The sequence below is a fragment of the Haemorhous mexicanus genome, chromosome 14 (genome assembly GCF_027477595.1).
Source record: "Haemorhous mexicanus isolate bHaeMex1 chromosome 14, bHaeMex1.pri, whole genome shotgun sequence".
In the NCBI taxonomy this organism is placed as follows: Eukaryota; Metazoa; Chordata; class Aves; order Passeriformes; family Fringillidae; genus Haemorhous; species Haemorhous mexicanus.
In genome coordinates, this window is record NC_082354.1 from 5,485,093 (window position 1) to 5,502,102 (window position 17,010).

The 17,010-nt window shown below is 60.1% G+C and overlaps 4 protein-coding genes across 11 annotated transcripts in view; 1 reads left to right on the forward strand and 3 right to left on the reverse strand.

The window, feature by feature from the left end:
- Window positions 1-5,185, forward strand: part of ZMYM3 (zinc finger MYM-type containing 3) — a 31,915-nt gene extending 26,730 nt beyond the window's left edge. For all 6 annotated transcript variants that reach the window (XM_059859120.1, XM_059859118.1, XM_059859116.1 and 3 more), the window contains 7 exons: window positions 587-690; window positions 1,063-1,231; window positions 1,353-1,504; window positions 1,952-2,066; window positions 2,968-3,222; window positions 3,307-3,424; window positions 3,843-5,185. In XM_059859120.1, the coding sequence (XP_059715103.1) occupies window positions 587-690; window positions 1,063-1,231; window positions 1,353-1,504; window positions 1,952-2,066; window positions 2,968-3,222; window positions 3,307-3,424; window positions 3,843-4,041 (1,112 nt within the window). In that variant the 3' untranslated portion in view covers window positions 4,042-5,185. The remainder of the gene's footprint in view (window positions 1-586; window positions 691-1,062; window positions 1,232-1,352; window positions 1,505-1,951; window positions 2,067-2,967; window positions 3,223-3,306; window positions 3,425-3,842) is intronic.
- Window positions 5,186-5,544: 359 nt separating this feature from the next.
- LOC132333898 (gap junction alpha-3 protein-like) lies at window positions 5,545-7,303 on the reverse strand. Its single transcript, XM_059859446.1, has one exon. The coding sequence runs from the start codon at window positions 6,644-6,646 to the stop codon at window positions 5,750-5,752; it is 897 nt and encodes a 298-aa protein (XP_059715429.1). The 5' UTR covers window positions 6,647-7,303; the 3' UTR covers window positions 5,545-5,749.
- A 133-nt stretch (window positions 7,304-7,436) lies between these two features.
- On the reverse strand, window positions 7,437-10,397 carry GJB1 (gap junction protein beta 1). Of its 2 annotated transcripts, XM_059859448.1 has the most exons (3): window positions 10,305-10,397; window positions 9,105-9,220; window positions 7,437-8,425 (listed from the first exon to the last, which is right to left on the reverse strand). In XM_059859448.1, exon 3 carries the CDS (start codon window positions 8,411-8,413, stop codon window positions 7,574-7,576), a length of 840 nt encoding a protein of 279 aa, XP_059715431.1. In that variant the 5' UTR covers window positions 8,414-8,425; window positions 9,105-9,220; window positions 10,305-10,397; the 3' UTR covers window positions 7,437-7,573. The 2 variants fall into 2 exon arrangements, with proteins under 2 accessions (XP_059715431.1, XP_059715430.1); XM_059859447.1 differs by lacking the exon at window positions 9,105-9,220 and having other exon boundaries at window positions 10,305-10,394.
- A 3,468-nt stretch (window positions 10,398-13,865) lies between these two features.
- NLGN3 (neuroligin 3) overlaps window positions 13,866-17,010 on the reverse strand; it is a 39,153-nt gene continuing 36,008 nt past the window's right edge. For both annotated transcript variants that reach the window (XM_059859357.1, XM_059859356.1), the window contains one exon: window positions 13,866-16,612. In XM_059859357.1, the coding sequence (XP_059715340.1) occupies window positions 15,775-16,612 (838 nt within the window). In that variant the 3' untranslated portion in view covers window positions 13,866-15,774. The remainder of the gene's footprint in view (window positions 16,613-17,010) is intronic.

Below are 17,010 nucleotides of genomic sequence, written 5' to 3' on the forward strand. Positions count from 1 at the left end.
GTTTGTTTGTCCAGACTAAACTTACCTGTGTGAACATAAGACCCAGAGAGGGGGGAATGAGAAGCTGATTTTAACAGCACAAAGAGCAGGGCAGCAGTGTGTGTTTATGAGTGATGATTCCAGAGGATCCAGCTAGATGAGAAACCTGGACAAAGCATGGCATCCTGAGAAATGGCAGAATTGCTGAGTGTCTGTTAACAGAAGGTGGAAGAAGAGGCAGGGACTTGCAGGAGCACAGCAATGCTGAGGCAGGATGCTAGCAGCAAACAACAGAATTGAGCTGCCTATGCCAGGCTGTCCACAGTACTTGCCTGACACCAGGGAATGAGGAATGTTCCTCAGGTTTAAAAAGTAAACAAACAACAAACTGTCAGAGAGGAAAATGTGGGGTTCTGGTTATTCTGAGAAATTTTAGCATTATTTACCAGAGCCTTATTTCCTTTGTTGGGCTGTGGCTAAAAGTTCATTCCAGGCAGTGGTAGAGGATGTGAAGTGTTCCCTCTTCATTTTGCTGTAAAATTCAGGCCAGCACAAGGGACAGGATGAGAAATCTCAGCTGAGCCCTTCTGCCTGTGTTTCCTTTTAGACCCTCTGGACATCAACCCCAGTGTGGATTTCCTTTTTGACTGTGGGCTGGTGGGACCAGATGATGTGTCCACAGAGCAAGATCTGCCTCGAGCTGTCCGGAAGGTGAGTTCTCTGTGGGTACTGCCTGCTTAAAACCCTTTGGGTTTGGAGTGGGAGCTGCCACCTGGGATGTAGGAGGTGAAGTGTACCAGACTCTTTGGTGTGCTGGGGAGGTTGTGCCTGCAGGTTGGCCTGCAGGCCACTCCTTGAATGAAAATACTTGCTTGTCACTTTGGAGGAGCTTTGAATGCTACAAGTCATGTGACAGCTTGCCTGTGACCCTCATAACTAATGGGCTTTGTTGGCTTGGCTGCCAGCAGAATGGTGCCTGCTGCCATGGCACACTGTAAGGAGCTGACAGCAGGTGTGAGGGGTGCCAGGAGTCCTGCACCTGTCCCAGGTGGGTGCCCAGTCTCACAGAACACCTCTCTGCAGGGGCAGAAGCGCCTGGTGCTCTCTGAAAGCTGTTCCCGGGACTCGATGAGCAGCCAGCCCAGCTGTACAGTGCTCAACTACTCGTACGGTGTGAATGCCTGGAAGTCCTGGGTACAAGCCAAGTATGCAGGGGGAGAAACCAGCAAGGGAGAAGAGCTACGCTTTGGCCGTAAGTGCCTTGTCTGGATGCAGGGCAGTGGCAGAAACCTCCCAGAAGCTGGACCTTGGGGTATTGAGGTGTTCCTGACCTTGTAGGCTGTTGTCTCAGGCTGCTGTGCTTGTCTCTGCAGCCAAGCCCATGAGGATCAAAGAGGACATCTTAGCCTGCTCAGCAGCTGAGCTCAACTACGGCCTGGCGCAGTTTGTCAAGGAGATAACCCGGCCCAATGGGGAGCGCTATGAACCGGACAGCATCTATTACCTCTGCCTTGGCATCCAGCAGGTGAGAGAGGCCTGCTGCCCTCATCCTCTACAGCCAGACTGGGGGGTCAGATCTGGTGAGGGGAGCTTGTACCCTTCATTCTGCCTTCTGGGGACCCAAAGAAGCTGGCTGGACTCTCCTTTAGTGCCTCAGCCCAGGCTAGCATACCACCTAGTTTAGTCTGTTCCCAAGCTCAGAGAGTAGGGTGGCATCTATTCCACAGCCTTATACCCTTTTTGCACATCTCTGAGGAGGTCTGGGGGATCTCCCCAAACTCAGGCCCTTCTTCAGCACTAAGTCTGCTTTGTCATGCCCTGGGGTTTTCTTTGCAGCTCACAGAAGTGTCTGCCCAGCAGTTCTGGTGGTGCAAGGAGGTGTGCTCTGCATATGTGCCCTGGGCTCTCTGGGGAGGGTTTGCATTCCAGGTGCTGCTGTGTTTCACTTGGCTGTGTTTTCTGTCCTTTCTAGTACCTGCTCGAGAACAATCGTATGGTGAATATATTTACAGACCTTTACTACCTGACCTTCGTGCAGGAGCTGAACAAATCCCTGAGTGGCTGGCAACCCACAATCTTACCAAATAGTACGTGTCTTCAGAGTACCTTCAGTCCCCACATATCCAGTTTGTGCTTGTAGCCTTGGATCATCTAGCCTCATTGTGCTCCCCCAGCTTCAACCTTGGCATAGGCAGCACAGTCCTGCTGTGTGCTGAGGTCATACTGACCCAAACCAACTGCAGAGCCAGTGTGGTTTGTGCTTCAGCAGCTTCTGTTGCCCACAGTCAGGGTAGCTGAGAGAGCAGAGCATGTGTGATTTGTATCCTGGGACAGTTTGAATCTTTACAACACTTCACAGTGATGTCTCCAGCCTTTGGCAAGGAGGATTCCAAGCGAGGAGGCACACTGGTGCATGTGTTGGTGTTCCCAGCACATGGCTGGGCCCTGCACATGGTGCTAGGCCTTGGCCAAGGTTGCTGTACTGCTGCCTTGTGAACAGGCTAACCTAGAGCTCTGCAGAGGCTTTTCTTGTTGCTGTGATCTGGGCTGCCTTCCCTGCTGTGTCTTGTCAGTAGTTATTTCATAGATCCAGCCTTATCTCTGCAGATTAGCTATCCCAGGCAGAGCCATATGACTCCAGACTTGTGTATCTAGGCAGGAGCTGGCCAGATCTCTCCTGCCTGCTGCTTTTCCCTAATCTCTCACTGAGTGTGGTGGAGCACTGACCTGGAGTTTGCTTTTTGGCCATCTGTAGTGATGAGCAGTTAGGATTGATGTGGGTTCTCGCCTGTGGTTTGGCTGTGATCTGGGGAGGCTTATGGCTGGGCAGAGCTCTAGCTCTGCTCATGGCTCAGGAGAAATAACCTTGTGGAAAAAGAGATGCCGTGAAGCATCAGTCCATTTTGCAGTGAGCTTGCAGAGGCAGGGTGAGGGGATTGCCACAAAGCCACTGCTGATGTGACCTGGCTCTCCCTCTGTGTGTTGCAGACACAGTTTTCTCCCGTGTCGAGGAGGAGCACCTCTGGGAGTGCAAACAGCTGGGTGTTTACTCACCCTTTGTGCTTCTCAACACCCTCATGTTCTTCAACACCAAGTTCTTCGGGCTGCAGACTGCGGAGGAGCACATGCAGCTCTCCTTCACCAATGTGGTGCGTCAGTCCCGCAAGTGCACCACGGCCCGTGGCATGACAAAGGTGGTGAGCATCCGCTACTATGCTCCTGCCAAGCAGAAGAAAAGCCGAGGTGGGTCTGGGGGAACATCTCTGTTCCTCCCCCTGCACCCCCCATCAGGACCCAGCCATGATCCAGCTCTCTCCCTCTCTGCAGATGGCGGCTCTGGAAAACGGAAGCGTGAGGAGGAGGTACCGATGCTGGAGCAGCGGGAGAACAGGATGAATCCCCTCCGATGCCCAGTCAAGTTTTATGAGTTTTATCTTTCCAAATGGTGAGGCTTTCTCTGGAGAAGAGGCATGTGCCATTTTGGGGCCACTTCTTAGTTTTGATGGAACCCTGTGGAGTGATTGCTGCTCTGCAGACATTAGTAGATGAGCATGCAGTCTTGCCCAGGCTCTGTGCTGCTTCACTAGACCAAGTTTGAGAGAATGCTTCTCTCTGGCCTCTTCCACTTCCTGCCCTACTCTGGACTGGCAGGAATGTGCAATAGAAGTCCATTGCTTGGGTGGCTAGGGTGGTTTTGGCCTTGAACAAGGAGCTGTAGGCTGAGTTTGTGTCCTTACCTTACTGAATGATGAGAGGCTGTGACAAGCTGTGAACACCCTTTGCTAAACACGGCATCAGGCCAGGCTGTCTGAGCCCCTGAAGGGAGCTGGTACCCCAGATCTCATGCTGCTGTCTCTCCACAGTCCCGAGAGCCTGCGGAACCGCAGCGACGTGTTCTACCTGCAGCCCGAGCGGTCGTGCATCGCCGAGTCCCCGCTCTGGTACTCGGTGATCCCCATGGACCGCAGCATGCTGGAGAGCATGCTGAACCGCATCCTGGCCGTCAGGGAGATCTACGAGGAGCACAGCCGGCTCAGCAGCCTGGAGGACGACGTGGACTAAGGCAGAGGTGCTGCTGGACTGGCTGCACTCCAGCCCTGGACACCTCATCTTGCTGCTTCCCATTGCAGGGCAGGGGCCATGCAGCATAGGAAGGGATGGTGCTGCAGCAGTGCTGTCCCTACATCATTACCAGACTTGGACCTCCCATCCTGCTCGTTACAGGCATCCCCTACATACGTGGCCCCCACACTCAGCTCTGTCTCCAGTTTTGGCTGCTGGGTGAGCCATCTTCCCCCAGGGTCTGTTCCCATGGCACAGGAGTGGCAGAGTCCCTGGTGCAGCTCCCCTTGCCCAGCCCTGCCCCTCTCTCCCCATGCCCCAGGGCAGGAATTGCACAAAATACATTGTCCCATTGGACCAGTGGCCCCCAAAGCTTTTACTTCCCTCTTCCTTTAGCATTCCCTCACAAGGCTGGAGGTATCAAGGCAGGAACAGTAGCTCTGCTTCTCGGGCAGGATTGTCTTTTCAAGCCAGTGGGCATGGGCCACGTGCAGCCTGAAAGCTGTTGGGTCAAGGGGAGAACTTTTGTCGCAGGGTGGGAGAGATTTGGATTGGTTGCAGGGAGTGGATAGAGCTCCCACTGGAATTTGTGGGCAGAGATCTGGCCTCGCCACAGGGATACCTCCCTTGTGTGCAGCCAGGATGCCTCCCTCTCTTTGGTCAGTGTTTTCTGAGTCTGCTGAAAACTGATGGAGATGGGTCCGTACTAGTGCTGCCCCTCTCTCCCCTGTTCCCTGTCTTGGTGTAAGGACCCTCCCCTGTGCAAGGTGCCGTCAGTGGAAACCTCTGCTCCAGCCAGGGGCCCAGGCATTTGCTGGCAGAAGCAGGGAGCCCTGCCTGGCTTCCCCCTCCCTCCCACAGCCACAGGCTGCCACCACCCTGCCCAGGGCAAGTCTGGCTCCAGCTGTGCCACTCCGTGCTGCCTCCTGCCCCTTCTCGTGTTCTGGTCGGTTTTCTTGAGCTGTACATGGGTCTCCTGTTGAGCCTGTATATATTGTTCTGGGCCCTGGCCTGGGGCCATCTGTTCTCTGTGTCCATGTGGAGAGTGAGCTGCTCACCAGTCTTGTTGTAGTGATGCCAGGGCAGTAGGACTAACCCTGTGTCTCTGGAAACCATTCATTTCAAATAAAGATGTGGAAAACTTTGGCAGCCCCTGGTTTTTCCCCCCGGGTAGGGTGAGCATTGTAGGAGAACAGGGCCAGTGTCCCTGTGCTGCTGTGCACCTTGCCCCTGTCCATCCCAGCCTGTGCTCCCTGCACTTCCTACCTTGCCTGGGCCCTGCTGTCCTGCCAGATCGGCAATATGGTGATGGCCTCTGCCCCAGTGCCCACTGGTGCCAGCATGGCATGCCCTGCCTGTCCCTGCCCTGCCCTCGGCCCACAGTGCTGCAGCTCCACCCAACCCAGCAGTGGCCCTGCCCTGGCCATGCAGTGTGTCCGTAGGATGGAGCAGTTGGAGAGCAATGCCACAGTGCCTGTGAGCAGAGCAGGAGTCAAGTGAGGTGCAGCAAGTGTTTATTTTCTCCCCCTTCCAAGCTCTACTCTCAGCCCTGCTGCTCCCAGGAGTGCCAGGAGCAGCTGAGCAGTGTCCCCAGGGCTGTTCCCAGCTCTCATGTTGGCCATGGGGTCCATGCCTTGGGCCTGGCAGAGACTGGAGACACAATCACCACCATGACCACCCACACACTGCCCATCCCAGCAGGCCACATTTACACTGCCAGGTCTGCCGTTCGCACGTCCCTGTGGGACCCACCAGCCACCCCTAGCCATGCACCTGCCTTCTTCAGTGGTGCCAGGCCATGGGGGGGTCTGCCAGCAGCCAGGGGGCTGCCACCCCTGGGCAGAGTGACATAGGTGCTGCCAGGCCCTACAGGCCCACCAGGAGCGGTTAGGATGCGGGACTTGGGGCCTGGCCCCCGACGGCACTTGGTGAGACCCAGGTGGTAGATCTCCACCAGGTTGAGCAGCAGGGACACACAGGCCACGCCCAGCATGAAGAGGATGAAGATGGTCTTCTCAGTGGGCCGGGAGATGTAGCAGTTCACCGTGTTGGGGCAGGGCCAGCGGCTGCAGGTGTAGAGGGGCTTCAGCTGGAACCCATACAAGGCGTACTGGCCCACAATGAAGCCCACTTCCAGGAGAGACTTGAAGACGATGTTGCAGATGTAGGTCCTCAGGATGGCCCCCCGCATGCACACCCGTGCCCTCGTGTTCCCTGTGGGGAGCTGGGGCTGCCTGGGGCGCTGCCGCCTGGCCCCGCTGCTGGCCCGTGCTGCCATTTGCTGCTGTGCCTTCTCCTCCAGATGCACCAGGTGCAGGATGTGCCCCAGATACACAAGGCTGGGGGTGGAGACAAAGATGATCTGAAGGACCCAGAAGCGGAGGTGGGAGATGGGGAAGGTGCTGTCATAGCAGGCATTTTGGCAGCCAGGCTGCTGTGTGTCACAGGAGAAGCCAGACAGCTCGTCACCCCAGACCCGCTCTGCGGCTGCCCCCAGCACCAGGATACGGAAGACGAAGAGGACGGTGAGCCAGACCTTCCCCACCACCGTTGAGTGCTCCTGGGCATTCTCCAGCAGCCGGCCCAGCAGGCTCCAGTCCCCCATGGCACGTGCTGTGGTGCCCTGCAAGACAGCCACCCTCCAGACACAGCCACCCCACAACCCGCTGAAATACCGCCCCACTCCTTGGCCAAGAAGGTGTGCACAGACCCAACCCAAGGCTGGCCCTGGAGTGTCCCCATCCTGTGTCAGAGGGGACCCCCTAACTTGTCACAAGGAGAGCAGGGGGAGCAAAGGCCTCCAGCAGAGAGCTGGGAGCACCACAGGGAACAACCGCGGTGGCAGCATGGGGACCTCTCACCGTAGACGGTGCGTGGGGCAGAGCCCGGTGCTCCTGCGCCGCCCCCTCCTGTCCCTGGGGTGATGGGGGATGCTGTGAGGCCCCTTCCCAGCTGCTCCCCAGCTCCTCTGTGGGGTGCAGACCGGTCTGCCGGCTCCGTCTGTCCGGGCACCCAACAGCAGGCATGGGGTTATTGGGGCATGAGGCAGCTGCGTGCCCCATTGGCTTTCATTGTGACTGGCACATCAAACAGCCACTAGGGAAACTTTTTCCCTCTATTTTTGGTCTGGGCACTTTTCTAATTATATTCGGGGCTGCAGGGGCTGGTGCTGGGGGAGCGCAAGCCCTTGGACACTGATCAATGCCACCCAGGGGTCACTGGCCGCTGCCGGCTGTCAGGGCAACACAGAAACAGCCCCAGCTCAGCCCTGGCACTGCAGCCCCCACAGCCCCTCGCAGCACCCACCAGAGCTTGGATGCAGGGATGAACACCCCACACTGGCACCCCAGTTCCTGGCATATCCCAGCCAGAGCAGAAAGGAGGGAGGCAGCACCTGAGAATGGAGATTTAATGGCCCAAGATGCCCTCCTGGCCACACAGGAGAGCCAGACTCGCGCCTGAGGGATGCTATCCTTGGGACAGGGACAGTAACAGGCCCATGGGGCGACTGTGGGGCCAGCAGCCCCTGCCCCTAGCAGGCAGAGCAGCGGTCACCCTTCTCCTGCAGCCCAGAGTTGCGGCGCAGCATGTCCTTGAGAGAACCGTCCTGCTCTGTCAGCAGCTGGTTGATCTCGTTCTGCTTGTACTCGGAGGAATGCTTGTGCCCATAGAAGGAGCCCTTTGCCGACGAGGGGTTGGAGTGGTGCTGGCTTCGGCGGGCACAGGCCCGCACCACCAGGTAGACCAGCTCTGCCATGTTGAGGACGATGCAGATACTGGAGGTGACCAGCATGAAGACAGTGAAGATGGTCTTCTCAGTGGGCCTGGAGATGAAGCAGTCGACAGTGTTGGGGCAGGGGTAAGCCTCGCACTTTACCAGCCGCATCATCTGGTAGCCTGGGTAGAGCAGGTAGAAGATGTACATGAACACGGCCTCGAAGAGCAGCCTGAAGACCACGCTGCAGACATACGTCCACCACAGCGATCCCGCTATGCGCATCTTGTGCTTCTTGACCTCTTCCATGTGCTTGGCATCCCCATGTCCTGTCAGCATCAGCAGCTTCTTCTCCTGGTGCTGCTGGTAGGCCACGTGCATGGCCACGAGAAGGGCTGGCGTGGTGACAAGGATGAGCTGCAGGGCCCACAGACGGATGTGGGAGATGGGGAAGAAGTGGTCATAGCAGACACTGTTGCAGCCAGGCTGCTGGGTGTTGCAGGTGAAGGCGGATTTCTCATCCCCCCAGACGCTCTCGGCTGCCACCACTAACACCATGATCCGGAAGATGAAGATGACGGAGAGCCAGATGCGCCCGATGGCAGTGGAGTGGCGGTTCACCCCACTCAGCACCGTGTACAGGCCAGCCCAATTCATTGTTTCTCACGTCTGCAGGAGAGAGTGGTGAGGGGTGGTGTTAGGAGCAGGAAGGACCCCTGGCTGAGAGCCAGCAGATCCTGGCTCCAGTGGCAGCAGCCCCAGGAGCAACTGGGCGGCAGCCCTGGTGGGTGGAGAGCAGGATCGACAGGAGGATGGATAGACAGAAGGATGGCAGCATGGCTCCTGCTCCTGATACGGCTTCAGGCAGCATTTTGGCCAGAGCAGGCAGGAGACTGGCTGCCTCAGCAGTGCTAGATTCTCCAGTCCTGCCACCCCATGCTGGCACAGGGATCCTAACCCACAGCTGCCACAGAGAATGGGGGTGAAGCTCCCACACCTTCACAAGACCCCCGGTACCCAGTGCTGAGCTCTTTGGCTAGGAATGGTCCCAAGGAGCTTCAGGGCGTTCACTGCACCAGTGCCTCCCTTTGTCCTCCCATTATCTGCAGGAGCATGGCCAGGGAGCCCTAAGCTGAGGGGATCCCCCCGTGCAGCCCTGCACTGCCACCCTCCGAGGGCCATCCTTGCCCAGGGAACACAGGGCAACCCCACCCCCAAGCACAGACCCCTGCCCCACGAGAGCAGCCCACTGGCACAGAGCAGCCCCAGGAGCTGCTTCCCACCCCTGCAGGAGTCTGGGCGGCTGGGACCAGCCACCCCCAAGGTGGAGGATCCTGGCGACGCGTACCTGCCGGTGAGGAAGGGTCCTCGCAAGCTGCCCCCAGTGGCCCCTCTAAGGTCTCATGCCTCCCGCAGGAGAGCTCTGCTCCGCCTGCCCTCGTCTCTCTCTGCCACTGCCCTGCACTGGAAGTCATATGCTGCTTTATAAACTATTTACATACAATGGGGCCTTTATCGGCCCCTGAACAACACACTTTAGCATTCAGATCTAACGCCCTGACTTCCGCCCACCCTGGCCAAACAAAGTGCCTGTGTGCTGCATTCCCGCTGCTCGGCCCTGCACCCACTCCCACCTCCCCACCACGCCCCGCACCGACCACGGCCACGGTCCCGCCACCCGCGGGCTGCTCGTGGCTCTGCCCGGCGGGACCCAGAACGCGGACATCGCCGGGCCGGACAGGCCACCCAGCGTGTCCGGAGGTCCCTTGCCCAGGAAGCATGGCCGAGCCCAGCTGCGTGCCCATCCCGCATGGACAGCACAAGGCTCTGGAGCAGGGGTCTGTACTGAGCTGCCGCCGGGCTGGGTGGCACTGGGTGCCGCTGCTGTGACTCCTGCCATCTCCTCAAGGCTCCTCCAGCAGCAGCATCTGTGAGGGCACCGGAGCTGCCCCGCGTGTGCCGTCAGAGACGTGGGAGAAAGGCCGGCGGAGTAACACTGGCTGAGCGCTGGGGTTGCGCTCCTCCCGCAAGAGGGACTCACTGAGGCTGCCCTACTGCTCGGACATGCTGGTTGGGACAACAATCCCTGTGCTTGCACAGCCCCCGCGCCCCCCAAGGCTGGTGTCCCAGCCACACCGTCACACTGTGCCCCATCCCTGCAGGGATGGCGCCGTGTCCCTTGGGTTTTGTCCCCAGCCTCAGGTGGGGAGCAGCATACCCAGTAAACGCTCCCAGCTGGCTGCCTGCAGGCTGGCAGGACAGTTAATACCATCCCAAATGCCACCTCCTCCCCTTAACCCAAGATGCGAGCAGCCGGAGCTGTGCAAGCGGTGGCGGCCAAAGACCGCCCTGCAAAGCTGCGAGGACGCCGCTGGTGCCCCCAGTGCTCCTCTCCCCACTCCCGCCATGAGGGCCAGCATTGCCGGCTCTCCTCTCCCAGGCGCAGGGCCGAGCCCTGCTGTGGTCCCCACTCCGGCCCCCCTGGTGCTCCCCAGATGGGGGACACGCGGCCACCCCCACAACGGTGCTGTGCCCGCCAGCTTCTCACCTCAACAGCAGCGCAGTAAACCAATGCTCTTGGGGATTGCAGCAATCAGTCTGCACCGCACCACCCCCCTGGACTTTATACTGCCCTGAAAGCACGTCACCCACCCCCTCCCAAACAGCCTTGCTCCTTCCAGGACTCGCCAAGTAAACACCGCAGGTGTGTCCAGCCTAGTTCACACCCACTCGAACCCACCATCGCGGCTGAGCATCCCCCGGGGCCAGCCCTGGGGCTACTGCAGCACCGGGGCAGGGCCAGCCCCCCCAGGACGGTCCCCCGGGAGATTTCAGGTCCCCGCGGCCCCACTCCCCTGCTGTGAGCATCCTCCCCGCTGCATTCCTTGCAAGCCAGACATATGCACCGTGGCAGAGCCCTGCTCTCCACCCGGGGGATGCCTCTGGGTACCCCCAGCTCCTGGAGCACCTTGGTCTGGTGCTTCAGGCTGCCGGCTGATCCCTGGGCAGCCACCAATACCAAATTTAATGTGTAAAAGTGCAGCTGGGAAAAGGCAAACAGCCGGTCAACGATTAACTCGGCTGGCCCGCTTCAAGGTCCCGCCGCCCAGCACCCCGTGTGGGACACGGCGACCCTGCCGCTCATCCTGGGCCCCTGGGCCGGGCTGCAAGAGCCCGTGCGCCGTCCCTTGCATGAGGGTGACAATGGTGCCGGTGTCCCCGCATGGGGACGGCAGGGTGGCACTGTGCAGCGTCTGAGGGCCGCTAGGGGTGCCCCCGCAGCGGGCCGGGGGTCGGTGGGCAGTGAGATACCGGCGGTGGCCGGGCTGGCTGGGGCCGTCGGGGCCACAATCTCAGTCTCTGATAAACCGCCACACCCGAGTCAGCAGCGCCGGTGAGCAGAGACAGAGACGGCACCGCCCAGGTCCCGAACCCTGGACGAGTTCTGGGGATCAGCAGAGGGCATTCTGGGGCAGCAGGGGGCTAGTGGGGCCCGGCTGGAGCGATCCGGCTGGGTGGGGGTCACTGGGGGCCATCAAGAGCCGGGCAGTCTGGTGAGCACTGGGGTGGGCTGAGCTAGGTGGGACGAGGCACAACGGGAGGCTGGCATGGGGAGAGGGGTTCCTGGGAGCCAGTCTAGGGGTCTGACTGGAGGGCCCCGGGAGCCAGGCGGGAGGTCACTGGGGATTACTGGGAGCTAGGACAGGGGTGGCTGGGGGGCGCTGAGAGCCAGGCGAGGGGTGACTGGGGATTACTGGGAGCTAGGACAGGGGTGGCTGGGGGGCGCTGGGAGCCAGGCGAGGGGTGACTGGGGATTACTGGGAGCTAGGACAGGGGTGGCTGGGGGGCGCTGAGAGCCAGGCGAGGGACCGCCGGGGGGCTCGGGCCGTGCGGCAGGGGTGTCGCCGGCCGTGGCACCAGGTGGCGCTGCGGGGCCGGGCCGGGGGCGGCGGGGCCGCACCTGCCCGCGGTAGCACCGGCGGGGCTCAGCGTGGGAATCCTTCTAAAATATTGTAAAAATTGAGAAAAAAACAGTCGGGAAGAGGAGGAGGAATCCGGGGCGTTGCTGTCCAGCCCGCCCGCTGTCCTTGCAGGGAGTTGGTTGGGAGGAGCAGAGGTCCAGGGCTGGGCGGGAGCGCGGGCAGCCCCCTCGCTGTTGGCAGCAGGTTAAACTGCAAAAGCCATCGGTGAAGGACAGGCTGTACTGAACAGTGGCCGGCGCTGCCTCCAGTACTCAGAAAAGTGCCCCGCCCGCCACCACGTGGGCCAGAAATGGGCTCCTTGTTAATGACGCTAATTGTGAAGTTAATTGGTGTCTGAAGTTGCAGCGGAAGAGTTCAGAGACGTGGGCAGGTCTAACGCAGATAAGCTGATGAGATGGGCAGGACTGAGTCAGCATGCGGATGGTGGGACTGAGGTGACGCAGCTGCTGGCATTCTCCTAGGGTCAGAGAACTTGCAGCCCAGCAGTCTGTATGGGTACGATGGACGAAATCAAGCTTGAGCCATCACTGAAACATCTCCACTGTCAGGAGGACTGCAGAGGAGGCTTCCAGAGCCCCTATTCCCCGGCCTTTCTGCTCCAGGCAGGGCTGGCCCTGTGAATGGCTCAGCCTCGTCACTGGATGGCCACTGCAGTGCAGGGGCTGCTGGGTTCCAGGCTTGGACTGGCAGCAGGACAGGCATCCCTGGATCCAGGCTGCTGTTCTCAGAGAGACAAAACCCTCTGCTCTGAGTCAACTGCCAGGAAGGTCACTGGCTGTGGGTGAGCACAGAAATCCTTTGTGCTGCTGCAGCACAGGGCAGAGGGGGTTGCAGCCTAAGACATAACAGCTTGTTCTGCCTGCCTGTGAGTCTGCTCTCCTGTGTCCTGGGTGCATCAGAGGTGTGGGGAACAGCACCAGGGCACTATCCTAGTGATGCTTCTGTGAAGAGCAGCATCCCTGCCCTCCTGCTGGCTGTGAATCCTCAAGCAGCCAGAGACCAGCCACAGGTCACTCACTCCCTCCCATGCCAGGGACGCCTTTGCAGTTGAGTCCCTTATGGTTCTCCTTGCCAACAGCCCTAAACATGTCCCCTGAAGCAGAGGATGTCCCACAGCTGTCACACAGATGTAAACTGTTCATACCCTCTGGGATACAGTGTCCCTTGAGCTTTGCCAGGTCTCCAAAGGAAAACTGTTGATAGTCAAGGACACCCTGGACAGATGGCAGCCTCAGGAGTTTTGCAAAGGCAGTAGCATAATAGCAGTGGGTTGTCTGTCACCAGCTTGCCTTGCGGTCCTAGCTGGGTTGGCCATGCTGGCACATGTGGCAGCATGCAGCTGGGGCTGTGCAAGGATAAGGAGAGGGGCAGAACGGCAGGGCAATCCCCTAATCTGAGGCAGAAAGACATCACCCCTTCAAGAGGGCACTAGGCATCCTGTGGGATGCCACAATGGGCAGCACCAGGGCTTTTAGGGGGGTCCAGCACAGGGTCTGAAGCACAGTGCCGGACAGGGTGACGTGCCCGTGGCACTGGAGCTGCAAAGGTCCCCCGTGGGGAGAAGGGCAGAGCCCCACACTCAGCTTCCTCACAGCCTGTCCCCCTGCCTGCCCCGGCTCCCCTGGCTCGGGGCCTCGGCCCTGGCTCCAGTGTCTGCATGCTGCCTGGAGGCAATTCAGCCCCCCCACTCCGTTCCTGGTTTCCATGGCAACTCCAGTTGAAATTACATTAAAAAGAAATGAAACCAGCAGCTTTTCTCTTTGGCAAATAGGGGGAGGGGAGCTCAGCTGGGAAAAGCTGGGGAAGGGGTTTGAAGTTCGGAGGGAGGGGGCTGTGGGACAGATGCATTCCCACATGAGGTCCCTGTGCTGGGGGCAGCAGGGCTGGGGGGATCTGGGGACACCTCCCCACTGTGGCACACGGTGTTGGCAGTCCTGGATGGTATGGTGCCAGCTTGCATGTGGGGGTCCAGCACCCTGACATGGTGTGTGATACCAGGGTCCTCCTGCTACATACCTCTGTAGGGGGGTACCAGGGACATGAGGACCAGCACAGGGCACCCCACCCACCCAGCCCGGTAGTCCCCAGGCCCTGCATGCTCCAAGAAGAGGCGAGACACACCACTATTAAAAATATCACTTCTGTTTTATTTGGAATTTGTTACTCTGCGCGGGTGACAGGGTATAAATACATTCTCCAACGAGCATCCTCACCCTCAGCCCTGCGCGGGGCGGGGGCCGGGGCGGGGTGCGGGGCCGTTGTTGTGCTAGCCCCGGGCAGTAGGGCCAGCAGGGCCATCGATGCGCTGGCCCCGGGCAGCAGGGCCAGCCGGCACCGGTGCGTCACGGCCGCCAGCACGGGCAGCGTCTGCCAGCCGGACCGTCTTGCACAGGGACAAGGTATGGTGTCCCCACAAGGACCTGTCCCTTTCTCCTGCCTCCCCAGGCCCCAGGTGCTAGTGCTCACCTTGGGGGGCTGAGACTGGGGTACCCCACGTGGGATCCCCTGCAGCGCCTTCTCCATGCCCGACCACACCAAAGCCACTTGCCTAGAGCCACATGTGGCTCGGTGGCCACGGCAGATGCCCCAGCCCCAGCACAGCTTGGCTCCCAGCCCCAGATAGGCTGCATCACCCCCAGAGTCCCTACTCAGGCATCTGTTCCAGCTGCACATCCTGGATGCTGGAACTGGGGTCACCCCACGATGGGGTAAAGGCTCCAGTGGAAGCAACCTAGGAGGCAGAGTTGATGCTGGTGAGCAGCTCACACTGCTCCTGTCGCCCCACTCCTGCCGCAGGCTGCAAACCACCGGCTCTGCTTTCGGGCAACAAGCACGGGCAGGGAGGGCGCAGCACAGCCTTGGGGCAGTGGTGAAGGGATGTGGGATGCTCCTGGGGGAGCAGGGCAGGGTGGAGAGCATGAGGGGCTGTCCTGGGTTCATGGGAGTGAACAGACAGTGCTCGGAGCAGGTGATGCCCGCACGGGGCGGTGGGTGGCACTGGCCAGTGGTGGCGGTGAGGGACCGGGGCGGGGGTGCTCGCAGGCAGGCCGTTGGATAGGCTTTTTGGCTGAGATACGTGGGCACGGGTGACAGAGGAGGGAGAATATCAAAAAATACAAAAGAGCGCAGCCCCACAGTGCAGGAGGCACTGCCCTGCCTGGTGCCCACCCATGGCAGGCGGGCGCCATGGGGGGCCGGCACCGTGCGCACACGCTGGCTTCTAACTGGCTTTTTATTTTATATCAAGAACACTTGGTTTTAAAATCTTTACAAAGGACAAAACGCGGCGACTCCGTTAGTGTGTAAAGAACTAAAGATCTGCTTAAAAAACGTCTCTGCAAAGAGAAATGACTGACACAAAAGAGATTCTCTGCAGCGCAAAGAGGGGCAGAGGTGCCAAGTCTCCAGCCCAGGGCCCCGCTCCCAGGGTCCCTGAGCCCCGGCACCAGCCCCAGCGCCCGCATCCAGCACAAGGCCAGGTCCCTGGACTCTGCCCATTCCCTCTGCCTATAGCACCATGGCCTGGGGCCACTTCTCAGCACAGTGAAGGAGCCTTTTCCAGGGCTGCCAAGATGCCTGGGGATGTCTGGGCACTGGCTGAGAGGGATGCCCGGTCCTGCTCCTCGTCAGTCCCAGGGTGCTTGGTGGGCTTGGCACTGGGGATGTTATCGCCCCGCTGGGAGGCACAGCCACGGCACTGGGAACTCCATGGCCATTGACAGTGGGGTACCCCTGCCCACCTGCACGGGTGGGTTTTGCAGGACTACACCATGTCCCTCCTGCACCCCACTGGCGTCCCGGGGCAACCCACGGGGCCCTGAGGCCAGGAGAGTCAAAGCACTTCTCAAAAGTTAGATAGGAACAAAAGAAAGCGCTGGGGCCGCTCTGGGACCCCACAGGTCTCTGGGCTGGGAGCTGCACCGTCCGTGGGCGCTGCCCCTCCGTCCGGGGGCTCTGCGGGCCCCGCCGGTCCCTCTGCCAGTGTCTGCTGCGTGTGTGTGCGTGCGTGCATGCGTGTGCGCCGGCGGCGGGCAGCTATACCCTGGTGGTGGAGTGTGAGTGCGGAAGCCCCGTGCTGTTGAAGCCGGCGGTGAAGGTGTTGTAGGGATGCAGGGTCTGCAGCCCCACCAGCGAGTTGGGGATCATGGTGATGGTGTTGGGGGTCATAAGCGGGATGTCGTCCGGAGAGCGGCGCAAGGTGAGGGTGTAGTCGGGCAGAGCGGCCAGGCGCAGGGTGTCGTGGGATGGCACAGCTTCGCACTCGTGGTGCCCCTGGCTCACCTGCAAGGAGGGCATCTCCTCATCAGGCGCGTGGGCGATGTCGTTGGAGGCGCCGCGCTGCGGGCTGGGCTGCCGGTGCGTGTCCTGCCGGCGCTTGTCCTTGCGGTAGTAGAGGGCGGCGAAGGCCAGCACGTTGAGGAAGAGGAGGGAGGCGCCCACGGCGATGGTGACGCTCAGTTCAGTGGAGTAGTCGCGGGGGCTCTCAAGCAGCGTGCCCGCCTCTTGCTCCGGGCTCCACTTCTCCTTCCCGTTCTCGCTGTTGTAGGCGGGCGAGATGGCGGGGCGCTTGGTGGTCCAGACCTTGCTGTTGGGCCGGCGGGTGATGTGGGAGTTCTGTGTGGTGTCGGGTGGTGGCACTTTGGTGGTGGTGGAGGTGTAGTGGAACATATCGTGCAGGTTGTACAGGTGAGGAACCAGGTGCTTCCAGAAAGCCACCTTGGTGGCCCGGTAGTGGTCACGTACCCGTGGCTTCAGCCCAATGTGCAGGTACAGCTGGTCACGGGGGTTGTACTTGGACCAGGCCACCTCCTCAAACCGGTTGGCCTTGGTGTGGATGAACTTGGTGTCCTGGGGGACAGGCTTGTTGGGGTCCCTGTGAAACACAGGCAGAACAGAACTAGCACTGGGAAAAGCCAAAGAAACAAAGAGGGAGAGCTGGATGCAGAGACAGAAACTGAGGGCACCTTTGCCAGTGGTGGCACAGGTCAGGCTGGCAAAAGGTCTTGAATGACTGGGCAACACCCAACCCTGGCTCAAGTCTCACCCAAGATAACCAGGGCCAACAAGCCTCCCCACCCCTGCAGCTTGGCTGGGTCCTGTCCCAGGGACTGGCCATGATCTAAGCTTCTTGCTTTGTGGTTGATGCCACGGCCCCAGTGAAGGTGCAGCACATGGGGACCTCTGGGCGCAGGGAGCTCAGTGTCCCACACTGGGTATGATTACCCCCCCCACCACAGCACAGCCCCAGAGAATACAGCTGCAGTGAGTGCA